Here is a 15030-nt window from a genome sequence, read left to right as displayed (position 1 = left end):
TTTGGACAAGCCTCTACTGCCTCGTCTGTAGAATGAGGAAAGGAAAAGCTACTCATAGGGTTGTCATGGAGATTACATGAAGATGCAGATTTGAAGGCCTGCCAGCATGTGGGCTGCTCACCCGTGGGCTGTCAGGGTGGGGCCTTACCTCTCCAGGTAAAAGGGTGCACTTCCAGCATTAGAGAGAGGCCGAGGTCCTGTTCAGCTCTGCTCTTTATTTCCCAGCGCTGCCTCCGACAAATGCCAACCTTCCCGAGGCACAGTTTCATTTGTAAAAATAAGAACATTATTAAGTCTGCCACGGGGCCCCCCATGAATGACGTCCCTGACACATGGCAGGCATTTAAGGTTCATCTCTTTCCCTCCTGTCCTTTAACAGCGTAGGTAGAGGGCTGAGGTCAGCTGCGTGTGTCCTCAGGGAAGTCACGTGTCATTTTCTCTCTTCAAGAGGAAGAAGGTGGCAGTATCTTCCTTACTCTGAAGGGAACTCCTGCTTCATGTCTAGCATGATGGAAACCTGTCCTGGCTACCCCCTGGCGCAGGCCTTTAGGGTAAACAACGTCATCAGTCACCCTCTTACTGTGACTGCAGAGATGGGCTAGATGGCGGCTCCCAGTCTCTACCCCTCTCCTCTCCAATGATACAACGCTGGGTCCCCTGCATTCCCGCAGATATCTGCAAGTCCGCAACTTTCATTCTACCAAAAGGGTTAATATTTAGAAGGCAAATGTTAACCTCAGCAAACATTTAATGAACTTCTACTAAGAGCCCAACCAGGGGAAGTTCCCAGGGGAAAGGTAACACACTAGGCAATTCATACCAAGATGCAAGTGACTACACACAATCATTCTAGAAGAAGGGTATAGAGGGTATTCGGAGGATGAGAAGATGAGGACCATGAGGATACTGAGTGCACAGAAGATTGAGAAGACTTACCTTCCCTCCCGCCTCCCTCCGCTTATCCATCCATCTACCCAGTTCTCCATCCACCCACTTCTCCACACATTCACACATCCATCCATCCACCCACCCATCCATCATCTACTCTGTGCTCAGCGCTGTGCCAGACCCTCGGAATTTCACGGAACAGAGCAGCCTCTCTGCCGTCCTGGAACTCATAGTCTAGCTAGGAGATAGGCCCAGAAAAGGAGCTAGAGTGCATATTTGCCCTGATTCTTGTCTTCTTTGTCAGAAGTTGCCAACTGGCAAAACTCACGGGGTCCACAGTCCTGTTTTACTGGACTTAAACTGTATATTTCAAATTTGAAATAGAAAATTCACGTAAACAATTCAGACTCCTGGCTTCCTTTGAAAATCAACAGTGGCACCATCGGGCCCTTACTCCTGCGTGGTAAAATCTTCTGAGTGGCCCCCAGCTGCCGCTTTTAAAGGGGACATCAATTCTCACGTCCAGCACAGTCCCCACTGCTCACTGTCATCTCACTGAAGCTGAAAACAAGGGGCAGATACATTTTTCATAGAGCTTGCGCTGTTGTTTTCCTTATAGCAGGGAAACATTTCTCTACGCCTATCCCTTTTCCTACCACCTGTCCCTTCACTCACCGACTGGCTTGTATCCTGTGAGCAGCTGCACAGGCAACCCCTAATTTAACTAATTCCATTCTGAAGATGGCAATTAGCTCGGTGCAAATCATCAGGAAACACACACCCCTGCCCTTCCTGCAAACCCAGGGTGGGAGGCGAGGAAGATGGACATGAAGCACCATCCCCTCGTTTGCCACCACAGCCGGCCTCCCTCCCGCTGCGGGAACGCGTCCCCGGCAGGCTTCCACAGGCCCCGGGAGAAGAAACGCTCTGTAAGAGGCTGGCATCAGCCCAGGGACCTGCATCCCCCAGGGCAAGGCCGTAACCGGGTGGGGTGAAATCTGCAGGAACAGGAATAGCTATTATTGAGAAAGCCCATGGCCTGTGAGGGACTCCTTCAAAAGAAGGTCATTCAAAGGGCCTGGGTGAGAAAAACCACATTTTGGAGGATGAGGAAAGACTCACAAGTTAAATTTGTGGACTCCTCAGAGAAAAATCAGGACAAGAGCAGGAAAAGTGACTGAGACACAAAGTCAGAGAGGACAAAATGAAAAGTTTCAGGCCCGAGAATCCTTTAAGGGCTTGTGGGCTAACCCCTTTATAGTCTGAGCCTCTTCTGCATTACTCCTACCAAATGGCCAGCCGAGCTGTACTTGAACACCTGCACGTGATGGGGAGCTCACTCCCTCACCAGGCAGACCAGGCAGTCGCTTGGTCTTTGGCTGACTTTCCCATTCTGTGTATTGAGCTGAAATATGTCTCCCTCTTTGTTGGCCCCACTGGTCCTAGTTCTATCAATAGTCCTCTACCTCAACTGTTTCTAAACTTGGCTGGCTCTATATTATTTTTAAAAATACGGTTTCCCAAGCTCCACTCTAGATATTCTGATTCAGTGGTTCTAGTAGGACACCGCATCCATTCTGACTTTTAGGAGCAGCACCTCCACGTCTTTGCACTGATGGGACCAAGCCTCTCTCTTGCACAGCCTTGGTGGGCCTCTCCCCAGGACACATTGTGGAACTGGCCAGGTTTCTTCTTCCCCTGGAATTTGATTTTTGAGCAGAGAGGCACAAGGCTGGAAGGAAACAAACTGACTTCCCCAGAGATTGTCCACAAGTCCATGCCTCCAAGATCCTGGCAGAGCCCTGGGTCCTGACGTCTCTGAGACTCAGATCTTCGTATTTTCTTTTGATTCTATGAACCTCCCACGTATTTCCAATAAATCGCCCTTTTGCCTGAGTTAGCCAAAGTCTATTTCTTTTTCCTGGCAAACAACTCTGTCCAGCACAGAAGATGCCTGGGAGTCCGAATGCCGTTCTGACGGAGCAGCCTTCCGGGGCCCGTGATCTCACTCCAGCGTCACTGTTCAACTTAGGAGGAAACTAAGGCCGAGAGGACACGGGCCCCCCTGAGGCCCCATTGCATCAGCCGGGAAGGGAGAAATCAGGAACAAACAGCATCCATCAGGTTTCTCCCTATATCCCCTTCTGCTCGAAGACATTTCCCCCAGATTTTCTAGCCCCAGTTTCAGAGGGTGAAGACTCTACCAGGGTGGGAGAGACAGCTCTTCACTGTTTTCTCCTCCCTCCCCCTCTCCCTGCAGAGCTGGGGTAGGAAGCAGCCGGGGCACCAGGCCTCTGGATTGGATGGCTCAAAGACCTCACGGAGAGGGGTCAGCACTTGAAAAATTCCTCAAGTCAAAGGGCTTGGGGCTTGGGTGCCACACAAGGCCCTCACTGTGTGCGCACATTGTCTGCCTGATAAAAGGGGCTGGGCCTGGGAAAAAGGGAGCCTGTCTCCAGGCAACGGGGCAGGCTGCTGGGGAATGCCCAGGGCTCCTCCCCGCCCCCAGGCACCAGGGCCAGGCCTTCAAGGTGGGGGGAGGGATGGGGGTGCCGGCGGAGGCGGGGGGGGGGGGGATGAGGCCAGAAGTCCAGTGCCACTCCAGGTGGGGTTGCCTGGCCTGTGTGAGGCAGTGAATGAAGTGAGGGGGGTATGACTTCAGGCCTTTGCTAGCTCCCTCTCCCACCCACCCCTGCATCTGCCTACAGGAAACAGACAGGGCCTGTTTGCGTTCAAGGAGAGTCTAGGGGTAGCAAAGTGGTGGGGGGAGGCATAAGGATTTTGTTCCCTAGAGACAACTGTCTTCATCAGAGAGGTGTGTGTCTCAGCTTTGAGCCCCTCAACCAACTCCAGGAGGAGGGGACCGACTCCAGCCCCCACCGTCTCATCTTCAGAGTGGAGCCTCTGCCAGCCTCCCAATGTCCAGACGCCCCTCCTCCCGGGCTTCTGGAAGACAGCCCTCAAGCATACCCAGCTGAACTGAGAAGCCTGCCAAGCGGCTTCCTTCTGCCTGGCTCCCAATGCCATTATATTCACCAGCAATTAGTAATTGCAATTAATCGTTAATAACAGTTACCATTTCAGCGCCTGTTGCAACAGGCTAAGCCCCGCACCAGCCCCACCCATGCCACCTCTAGTCTTTTCAACAACCCTTCACAAAAGGCTCGCCATGATCCTGCCTTACAGCTAAGGAATGCCGGGCCTGGAGGTCAGACTTGCGAAGGTCCCTAAGTGAGAGGGAGGATGGGGACCCAGGCAGCCTGCCTCAAGACCATCCGCTCTGTTTTGCTCCCTCCCTGCTGGTGACTGACAGTCCTCAGTCCTCATCAAAGGCAGGGAAATCTGCTCTCTGAAAATGGGGTCATGTGCAAGGCCTGGTGTGGCTCCCCAACCAGGAAGCAAGGAAGCCCAAAGGCCAAGCTGTCACTGGGCCCGTGTCAGCAGGGCTAGGCACTGTCTCTTACCACCATCCCCGTGAACAGGAGGGCCAGACAAAATACAGGACAGCCAGCTGAATTCGAATTCCAGATAAACAACAAATAATTGTGTAAAGTCTGCACCAAATATTGTATGGGGTATACTTATACTAATTCATTGTTTATCTAAGTATTAACCGGGGATTCTATAGTTTTATTTGCTAAATATGGCAACTCTACCCCCACGCCATTGCTGGTGACTCCAGCTCTGAATTCGAACCCTCCGCAGGTGGCACAGTGAGAAGCAGAATGTCCTGGTCACCATGGAGCCAATTAGACTCACTGCAAGGCTTCGAGGTGGCGCCAAGGCGCCCCGCAGTCCTCCTGCTCCCGAGGTGGAGGCTGGAGCCTTTGGGTCATCGGCTGGGCAAGGAGGAGGAGGGGGAACCTCAGAGAGAGCATGGATGGGACCCCTCAGGCGAGGCCCCCTATTCCCAGAGCAGCTGAGTGTTCTCTGAGACAGACTCCCGCAGGGCATTCTCAATCCTGCACTCTCCCGTAGTGACAAGAGCTTTAGCAAGAGCATTCACTTCCCCATTAAGCGAGGCTCTGAGGACAAGGTGGTTAAACAGGGAGGTGTAAGCTCTGCCTCTAGGAGCCTATGCATCTTAGTGCAAGACCGTGTCACAGGTGAAAAACCAGACACGCTGAAAAACACCCATGAGGGAGAGGAGCAAAGGGCCCTCACTGGAGCCTCCTAACACCTCCGCAAGCTCGGTGGTACAAGGTAAAGGCGGTGGCATTGTTATCCCCACTTTACAGATGAGGAAAGTGAGGCAGGAAAAGGAGAAGCAGCTTGGCCGAGACCAAGAGGAGGTGAGTGGCAGGGTTGGGACTTCAGCCCCAACCTGCCAGCTGAGAGCTCTGAGTTTTCTGCATTTTATCTTCTTTCGCATTTGACTCTTAGGAAACATGTCTGACATGTGTTAGGAAGTCACATCTTTAACATCAAAGCCCGGGGGGAAAGAAGCAGAGAGATCCCGTCACGCTCCCTTGGTGATTTATAAAGAGGAGATAGCCCCAGGGCAATTTCTACAAAGGCGCCAGTTTCCAAACCTGAGCTCCTGAGTGTCTGGGTGGTTACTGGCACATCCTTGCCCCAGGCACCTCGACATCCCGGCCACCCACCGGCTAGGGAAGGGCAGGGCTGCCTGGCTTGAAGTGGGACCTTTCCTCTGAGGGTGAGTTCACCAGGATCTAGTGCTTGGCCACTGGCTGTAATGGGGGTCCTGCCGCCTCGTCTCCCCTCCCAGAGATTGCAGATGCCGGTGTATGCTGGCCTGTGGCTTCGAGGCAGCACAGGGCCTGCGCGCAGGTGAGAGAGTGGGAAGGGTGACAAGAGAACAGGGCTGTCCAGATGGCCTGAGCTGGATCCCATAGGCCACTGTCATCCCTTTTGGTTTAGGCTCAGAACCCCAGTATTCTTTATTTATAAAATGATAACAGTAATCGTACTTATTTATAGTTGCTGGGAGGGCTAGAGAATCGATGCAAACCATCTAGCACAGTGCTAGTCACGGAAAGGGCACGAATGTTGGTCACAGGACAGTGATGAAGACATAACGCCATCTGCAGAGAGCTCATGTTTATTCATCTGTGTGGTCATTCATTTCTCAGCTGAGACTTTCGGCATCTACGTCGTGCCAAACACCAAAGCCCTGAACAGTGGGCAGCCGGAGGCATGGTGCCATGAGAAATACCTTGTAAGTAGTTAGTCTCCTTCAAGTACCAGGCTAGCCACTGTCCCGTTCCGGTTCCTTGAGCAGGTGTGTGATCTCTCTATGCTCTGCTTCCTCGCCTGTAAAATGCACTCCACACCCACCCCCGGAAGTGCTGAGCAGTGGTCTGCTGGCAAATGCTTAACAGCCAGCTCCACAGGAAGACCTAAAAGCCCTGGTTTGTAGCATTTGCTAATTTCTATGGTGTAAACACTCACCGTGGCCACCGGGGCTTTCTGTTGGATTGAGTAGGAGAGAAAAAGGGGGTTTAAGAATGCCACCAAGGTCACCCCTTGGTTTCACTGTCATATCTTTACTCATCATTACCAATAATGCGTCACCTCCAAAATCACTCATTCAAGCAACAGACATTTCTAATGATATAAGACAGCATCTAGGAGTAGGTGGGTGGGATGCAAATTACCATACAGTGTGATAATCTCTGGGTGAACCTAGAAATGCCCAAGAGCTGCCTGTCTGTAGGCTGGAAGGATGGTAGTATAGGGCTTTCAAAAGGACAATCTCCTCATTTCCTCCCCAACCAATAAAACAGAAAAAAAGAAATCCTAGGGAAGGGTGGAGAATAAAAGGGAAAGTAACAATAGTTCATTGTTGAAAAGGAAGAGCAGACATTCTAGGAACAAAGCCACTGGTGAGGCAAGAGGAGAAAAAAGTTCCAGCGGCCCTGGAGGGAGGGGTGGAGGGGGGCACAGGCTTAGCTGCTTCTATGCCCCCCTCACCCTAATAGCCCCCTCCCCAACCCCATCCAGGCTCCTGGTCATGAGCAATCTTTTTTGGGTTTTTGTTTGTGTTTGTCATGATTAATGTTTTGCTTTTGAAAAATCAAAGGTAGAGTTTAGATAGCTTCTGTGGGCAATAATAAAAACTTTTGCCTATTTTTTAAACAATCTCAAATGTCTGCCTTACAGTTACTCTAGTGTACTGGAAAATCAAGAGCCAAGATTTTGTACACAGGTGAATAAAAAGAGGAACGCCTCCACTGTGTGCAAGCACTATATTGCCGACTCCTAAACTGAGGTGACTCTCAGGTCCCATTATGCCCATTAAAAGTTACTGTGGTTGGACTCGGGTGGGGCAACGACAGATGCTACTTGAACATTTACTGTGTGTTAAGCACCAGGGATATAAAGAAGAATAAGATACTGGCCTTGTTTTTGCAGAAGAGACAGCCACCAAACAGCCAATTATAACATAGTGTGATGTGTGCGGTAATGGCACAATGAGGTAAGTGTTAAGTTATATAGAGAAGTGGTTGTTAGCACAGATGGCAGGGTGGGGTGTGTCAGGGAAGACTTCATGGAAGAAGTGACACCTGACCCGGCTTTTAAGGATGGCAGAAAATTGGCCAAGTGAACAAGATAGAGGAGGCTATTTCCGGTAGCAGGGAACAGAATATGCTAAGGCAAAAAAAGGCAACGTTTGAAAAGTACAAGTTGTTTGCTATCTCTTTGGAATAAGCAGCGAGGCAGGAAGTGGAATTGCATAACTAGAGGGAGGGCAGACATGCTTAGGACTTTGAATTTGAACTTGAGGGCAACGATGCGCCACTCTAGGATTATAAAAGGGGATGCACAGGGAGCACGGGAGCACACTGATCAGATGTGTGTTTCAGAAAGACTCTACCTTGGTGGTAACATGGAAGGTAACCAGGTGAGGCCTGAGCACAGTGAAACTGCTGGAAAATTCTAGGGAAGAGAAAAAGCAGCGTGACAAGAAAACTGAGCTTGAAATCCATGTATTTTATTTCTCCTTTCTCTTGTGGTTTTCAAAACTGACTGATCTTCCCTTATCCTAGAGGGCAGCACCAACTTCAGTTCAGAGCTACTAACTGAGCCTGACCTTGGGGGGGTGGCCCAGGGGGTGGGGTGGGGAGGGTGGAGGGTGTTGGTCCAAAGCTCCCCAAACAGCGTAGCCCTGGCTGGGCTTACCTCGAGGGAAATCCCAAACCGGGGTGGGGGGGCGGCGGGGGGCGGGGATCTTAAAATGCTGAGCCATGAGTCCTTCTTCCCAGCAAAGATGGCTTTTGGACCCTCTGCTTCTACTCAGAAGATGAAAAGTCCTTTTCCCCAGGTCACTGGCCAGGTATCAGAGCATCCTTGGGGGCGCTGGCTGGTTCAGAGTCTGGGAGCTGGTCTCTACCAGGAGGGGACAGTGAGGGGTTCTGCAACTCCTTGGTCCGCAAGGAAACCTGACTGCTGGATGGCCCTGGGAGGGGATAGGAAAGACAGGGAGGGACCTGGGGCTGAGAAGGGAAAAAAGGGTGCAGCATTGTTCCTGGTGGGTTCCCTCTGGGTCCAGACAGTGGCTCCTCTCCCCGCCTCATTATCATCTCAAAGGGGGAAGAAAGGCACTGTGTGAGCTGGCTTTCCCGCTTTAACAACTTCTTCCTCTTGGGAGACAGTCCCACAAAGCAGGAGAGGCTGGGCAGGGGCCTGACAAAGGCAGCCCTGGCTCTGCCAAAGCCGCCCAGGGACAGTGGGGCTGGCCCGCCACCTGCTGGCCGCTCCTGGAAGCGGGTATAGGAATCTGCAGGGAAGGGTGGGGATTCTGAGACGCCAGCTTCAATTTGGGGAAAGTTGGGAATGTACTGAGATAAGGAAAGGTTAGGAAGTTTGCAAAGAATGTAAAACGGAGTTCTGAATAAGAAGCTGGTATGTCTGTGGGCAGGAATTTTCTATCACAAACATTCAATGAATGCAGATCCAACTTCCAGGTAAGTGAATGAGCCTCAGCTTCTCACTCCTCCCCCTTTTTCCCCACGGAGGAGGAAGCAAAAGACTGCTGTTCGCAAGACCTGATTAATATGAGGGTATATGAACATGACTGAAATACACTGGGAGAAATTCCTGTAGCCAAAATTGGGTCGTCCCCCCCTCAGTGAGCACAACCTAAAATTCACACATTGGTGATGGCTGTGGGTTGCAGAGATGGAAGACCAGAGTGAAGATATAAAGGGTCCTTGGCTGAGGCCATCTGCTGCATTTCACCCTCATTCACTGCGCCCTGACACTATAGTCAACATCATAAGGGCACTGAGAGGACAGAGATCAACACCCAACTTTGTCACCCAGGATCTAGCAGGGAAGAGTGACAAGCAGCAAAGCCCAGCACATGGGGAAATGCTAATCCACTCTGCCCAATATGGGCATGAAGAGATTAAATAGGCAAGCCTATGCAGGCCTGCTGTCAAAATGATTAATGTCGTACAGAAGGTCACAATAGTCTGTGGTAATAACATATACTTCCTGTCTACCAGCACTTTTACATGAGCTCAGATTTTAATCCTATTTACATTTGTTAACTCTACAAGGTAGGTATTATTAATATTCCCATTTGGATATAGTAACTTGCAAATATCACATAGGTACAATGGGGTAGAGATTGGATTTGAACCCAGAGCCTAGCTCTGAAGTCTGTGTGCTTAACCCCTGCACCATGCTGCCATTTATTAACTCAACCTCCATAGAGGAAGTAACTTTCCTGACAAATAGGTTCTTAAGTAGCTACCCATCACCAAATCATGGCAAACCCTGACTAAGCCAGGGATAACACAGTCAGGAGACAACACTCAAAGCCAAGGTCAAGCACTGGGATAAAGAGAAACGGAGGGCTGGCCAAGACCATGCAGGCATTCTGACTACCGGGTGGATGGCCAGCCGGACTGCACAGGCAAGAGTCCCTGAAGGCAACATCCCTGCAGAAATCGTCCCCTAAGCTCAGAACCTAACGATGCTGCTTCACATAAGCACCCAAGCAGAGACGAATAAGGCTTCATGATAAGAACCCTTAAGCAAGAGGAGAGTGCAGACTTGATCAGAATGGAGGCCACGCACAGGACCACACTGGTTAAGATGAAGTGATTTCTTGGCAGGAAATTAAAGATTGACATCTGAACCTGTTAGAGATGCTTTAATGGTGACTGTGTTGAATATGTATTATAAACTATGAACATTTTCCCCTCAGTCACTCCTAACCTAAGTTAACTTCTTAAGGAATGAATGTAAGTTCACACACACGTTACCATAGAGTAACGGTGCATCTGGCGTGCTTAGTAAATTGGACGCATTAATTAATTCATTGAATACGTGTTTACTGGGTGCCTACTATACGGAAGCCTTTGAGACACAGGCCTGCAGCCTAGCTCTCCAGCCCCCATGGCCATCCATCCATGGGTCGGACGTCAGAATTGCCCTGGGTGTAGAGCTGCCATGTCTCTACATTTGGGCTCACTTCCTGGATTGCAGATTCTATGAATCCAGCTGGACTAGTAATAGTTATTACCTGTCTCTACCAAAAAAGTGGAGTAGAGACTTATTCTCCAACTGCAACTCCATGTGAGAGGGGCCAGTTCGCCACTTACCTGAGCGCCTGAGGTTGTGTCTTGCACTTACTTGGTACTCAGGAACTACCTGTGGAACAACCCCTGCAAATGACTTGGACACACTTGTCAGGTCTCTGCCCCATGGAGCTTATCATGAAAAGAGGCAGGAAAGAATGTCACTTCTATCCACCTTTGGTGTTAAGAGGCCAGACTACCAGTGCATGTGAGAGCTGAGATGCAATCGCAGGTGCCCTGGTCCCAAGCGTTTTAATACGGACTGTGGACCTGTGTGGGTTTCTTTTAACCTCATAGAAACCTCTTTTAATGGTGGTGGGGGCGGGAGGCGGGAGGGATGCATGAGGCTGAAAGAGGTTAAACAACTATTTCAGATCTTAAAAGCTTCCTGGTTTTAGAAAGGTAAGAAGGTGCATTCACCATGTATTATATATTATAAAACACATCCAGTCGGCTCTGGGCAGCACCCCACATCAAATGCATTAAATGTTTGCAGCAGCCCTCGCTGGGTGGCTCAGTTAGTTGGAGCAACATCCTGTACACCAGAAGGCTGTGGTTTTAATCCCCTGTCAGGACACAAACCTAGGATGTGGGTTCAGTCCCCAGTAAGGGCATGTAAGGGAGGCAACCAGTCCATGTTTCTCTGCCACATCGATATTTCTCTCTCTCCACCCGTCCCCCAGCTTCCTCCCTCTCTCAAATCAATAAATATATCCTCAAGTGAGGATTGAAAAAAAAAGATGTTTGCAGCAAATCATATGACCAAGCACAGTAAGTGGTATAATAAAGACTATTACAGTCTCACTTTCCTTTAGACCAGGCTTGGCTGTCAAATGAATTACAACATATTTTAGTATTTAGAGCTTCTGGGATTTACAGATGAGGGTGTGTGGACCTGTATATGTAAACCCCAGAGACAAAGTAGGTGCCATGTATCTGGTACACTCTTACCACATGGCAATTGTTAGTTTCCCTCCCTCTGGCCAGTCCCCATCCCCCTAGCCTGGCATAGCCCGCAAGAGTGAGGTGAGCCCGACTCCTCTCTTGCCCCCGCCCCTCTGGGGGGGCCTGCAGTTCCCACATACCAGTCTGTGTGGGCATCATCAATCACCAGCAGGATCCTGGGCCTTTGAACAACAGGCGTGGAGGGACCAGGAGGCTCCATCAGCCCCGAGGGAGCCTGCGATGTCTGCTTCATGGCACTGGAGAAGGAGCTGAAAAGGCTGGATCCTGGTGAGGAGAAAGAGGCTGCCAGGGGCTGGGGGTGCCTCCGCTCCATGGCCGGGGAAGCGGGCGAGCTGGTGGAGGTATCTGGGCGCTGCAGGTCTGTCATGTAGCCATTGGGCAGGTTGGCCACAAAGCTGCTGTCAGAGAGGCGCCGCCGGAGGAAATTCATGGCTGTGGATGGACGAGATGGCTTGTTCTTCCTCAGGCTGGTCTCAGGTGAGGCCCAGAACACCCGGCTGCCAGGAGACCGAGTAGTGGGGTCTTGAGCCAGAAGAGCCTGGGGGAGCCTGCACAAGTGGCTTCAGCTGCCCCTGTTTACCTGTGGAAAGGAGGCAACACACACATTAGTGGAAACAACAGCCACCCCCTCAGAGTAAACAGATATGGCACCTTCCTGCCCCAGTGCTGGGGGCAACGTAAAGTGGGACATCCTTCTGAAAAAGAATTTGGCAAGATGTAATTAGAGCATACCTTTTTAACCTACAATTTCCATTTTCTAGAATTCTAACCCAAGAAAGAAATCTGAGTTCCAGATAAAGCCTCCTACACAAATGTATTTACCACAGCATTATTTGCACCAGCAAAATGCTGAAAAGGATCTCAATGTTCAATCACAGGATGATTGAATAAATAAACCACAGCACAGTCACTCAGTGAAGCCTTTTGTGGATATTTTAAAAGGGTACATAAAAAGGGATTTTAGTAGCAAAAAAAAATTCATGTTGTAAATAAAAAGGTCCAGATACAAGATTATAGGTACAGAATGACTACAACCACATGAAGTTTCAAATAAAATTATGGAAAGAAAATACTTCAGAATGTTAATGTTAACAGTGGTTATATTTAGGTCATGTAATCATATGGTTTTTTCTCCCTTTGCATCCACTGGTATAAGATTTAATATAGCCTCTCAGAAAGTTCTCTTGGGCCCCTTTCTGGTCACATCCTCATAGGCAAACACTCTTCTGATGTCTGTCATTAGATATTAATTTTACCTATTCTTAAACGTCATATAAACGTAATCACAGCCCTGGCTGGTGTGGCTCTGTGGATTGAGCAACAGCCCGCGAATCAAAGGCTCCTGGTTCAATTCCCAGTCAGGGTATATGCCTGCATTGCAGGCCAGGTCGCCAGTAGGAGGCGTGTGGGAGGCAACCACACACGGATGTTTCTTTTGCTCTCTTCCTCCCTCCCCCTCTGTCTAAAAATAATCTTTTTTAAAAAAGAAAAAAATGTAATGGTATTGTTTTTTTGTACATGATGTCTTTCCCTCAATATAATGATTTTGAGATTCAGACATACTGTCCATATCAACATTCTGTTTTTCCTCACTGGATGACTAAATCATATTTTTTACTGCATTCTCTTGTTGATGGACTTATGAAATGTTTCCAGTTTGGGGAAATTGTGAATAGAATTGTTAGATGGTTTTGTTTTGTTTTGTATTAATTTAAGTATTTTTGTGTGAAGAGAGAGATGAGAGACTTTTCTTTGGCAAAGTACAAACCCAGATGTTAATTTGCCGGGTCATAAGGTAGGCATATGTTTGACTTTATAAGAAACTGTCAAAAATTTTCCCACAGTGGATGTTCCATTTTGCTCACTTCATTTGGGAGTTCCAGTGCTCCTCACCCTTATCAACACTTGGCTGTTACTAGTCTTTTTAGTCTTAGCCATTTTAATGGGTGTAAAATAGCATCTCATTGCATTTTTAATTTATTCTATCTGATACCTAATGAGGTTGAGCAAGTTTTATGGGTTTACTGGCTGGCCATTAGCTGCTTTCGCGAAATGACTGTGTAAGTCTTTGTCCCATTTTAAACAGGTAGACCGTCCATATTTTTATTATTTATTTGTAGGAGTTCTTTATACATTCTGGATATAAGTCTTTTGTCAGGGATGTATATTTTGAACATTGTCTCTCAGTCTTTGGCTTGCCATTTCCTTTCCTTCATAAGCAAAAGTCTGGCAGAATGAAATAACTCTTACAAAAAGCGAAGTTACTTGAGATAAAAACATCCTGATGAGAAAAAAAATTACATCATAAGATGAGGCCAAACTTCCATATTTTGGTTATTAGGAATATTTTATATATATACATATAAATATACATTAATATATACACATATTTATAAGTACATGTATAAAACCTGCTAAATATATCTGCAGATGTTTTGATAAATAAATTTTGATAAATTTTAAATTTTTATGAAGTCCAATTTACCATTTTTTTATTGTTAGTCCTTTCTATGTCTGCTGTTTAAAATCTTTGCCAACCCCAACATGATGATGAGATTGTCCTAAAATTTCTTATTAGCTCTTCTGTTTAAGTCTATAATCCATCCAAACTTGATTTCTGAGTGGTATGAAGTGTGGTTCATTCATCCAGTGTTCCAGTACTGCTTATGAAAATATTTTTCCCCAATGAATTTGGTGGCTTTGCTGACACCAATGGACTGTCTGTACACACACACACACACACAGATTTATTTATTTATTTATTTATTATTTATTTCTGGACTCTTTATTATGTTCCATTGATGTTTATTTATCTTTATGCTACCTTAATTATAAAAGTCCTAGAATCAGGTACAGTGAATCCTTCTATTTACATTTTCTTTCCCAAGATTGCTTTGGGAATTCTACTTCTTATTTTTTAATGCATTTTAAAATTAACTTGTATGAAAAAGTCTGTTGGAATATTGTTTGAGATTACATATAATTTGTAGCTCAGTTTGGATAGAACTAACTTCTCAATGATACTGAATTTTCCACTTTATAAACATGGTAGAGGTCTCCAGTTAGTAACTCTTCTTTAGTTTCTTTCAAAAATGTTTTATGATTTTCAGTATAGAGGTGTTGCACACGTTTTGTTAAATTCATTCCTAATAATTTCTTTGGGGGGGGATGATATTTTAAAACTGTTGTGTTTCATTTTCCATTTGTTTGCTGCTAATAGCATATATTTACCTATTGTCAATTGATTGACCTAATAAATTCAATTACTGTTTCTAGTCATTGTTTACCAATTACTTAAGATTTTCTATTTAAATAATCATATTCTCTACAAATAGAGACAACTTTATTTCTCCCTTTCCAATTTTAATGCCTTTTAGGTCTTTCACTTCTCCATTACAGTAGCTAGGACCTCCCCACTGCTGAATAGAAATGAAAGCAGACACCAACCGTATGGCGAAAACGTTCAGTATCTGACACTTCAGTAATAAGATGTGAGCTATAAGTTTGCTGGAAATGCACCTCATTAGATTGAGACAGTTCCCTTTTAGTCTTAGTCGGCTGAGAGGTTTTATCATGAATGGATGTTAGATTTGCCAAGTGATTTTCTAAATTGAGTGAGAGGATT

The 15030-nt window shown here is 47.3% G+C and overlaps 1 protein-coding gene across 2 annotated transcripts in view; it reads right to left on the bottom strand.

The window, feature by feature from the left end:
* The window catches only part of SYN3 (synapsin III), a 363499-nt gene extending 351658 nt beyond the window's left edge, over positions 1–11841 (bottom strand). The window contains exon 1 of one of the 2 annotated variants that reach the window (XM_054574565.1): positions 11525–11841. In XM_054574565.1, coding sequence (XP_054430540.1) covers positions 11525–11835 — 311 coding nt within the window. In that variant the 5' untranslated portion in view covers positions 11836–11841. The remainder of the gene's footprint in view (positions 1–11524) is intronic. The other variant, XM_054574564.1, reaches the window with a different exon arrangement.
* Positions 11842–15030: the final 3189 nt, after the last annotated feature.

The sequence above is a fragment of the Pteronotus mesoamericanus genome, unplaced genomic scaffold (assembly GCF_021234165.1).
Source record: "Pteronotus mesoamericanus isolate MK-2021 breed Mesoamerican mustached bat unplaced genomic scaffold, CSHL_Meso_final contig_263, whole genome shotgun sequence".
NCBI classification, from domain to species: Eukaryota; Metazoa; Chordata; class Mammalia; order Chiroptera; family Mormoopidae; genus Pteronotus; species Pteronotus mesoamericanus.
This window is presented reverse-complemented; position numbering and strand designations above follow the sequence as displayed.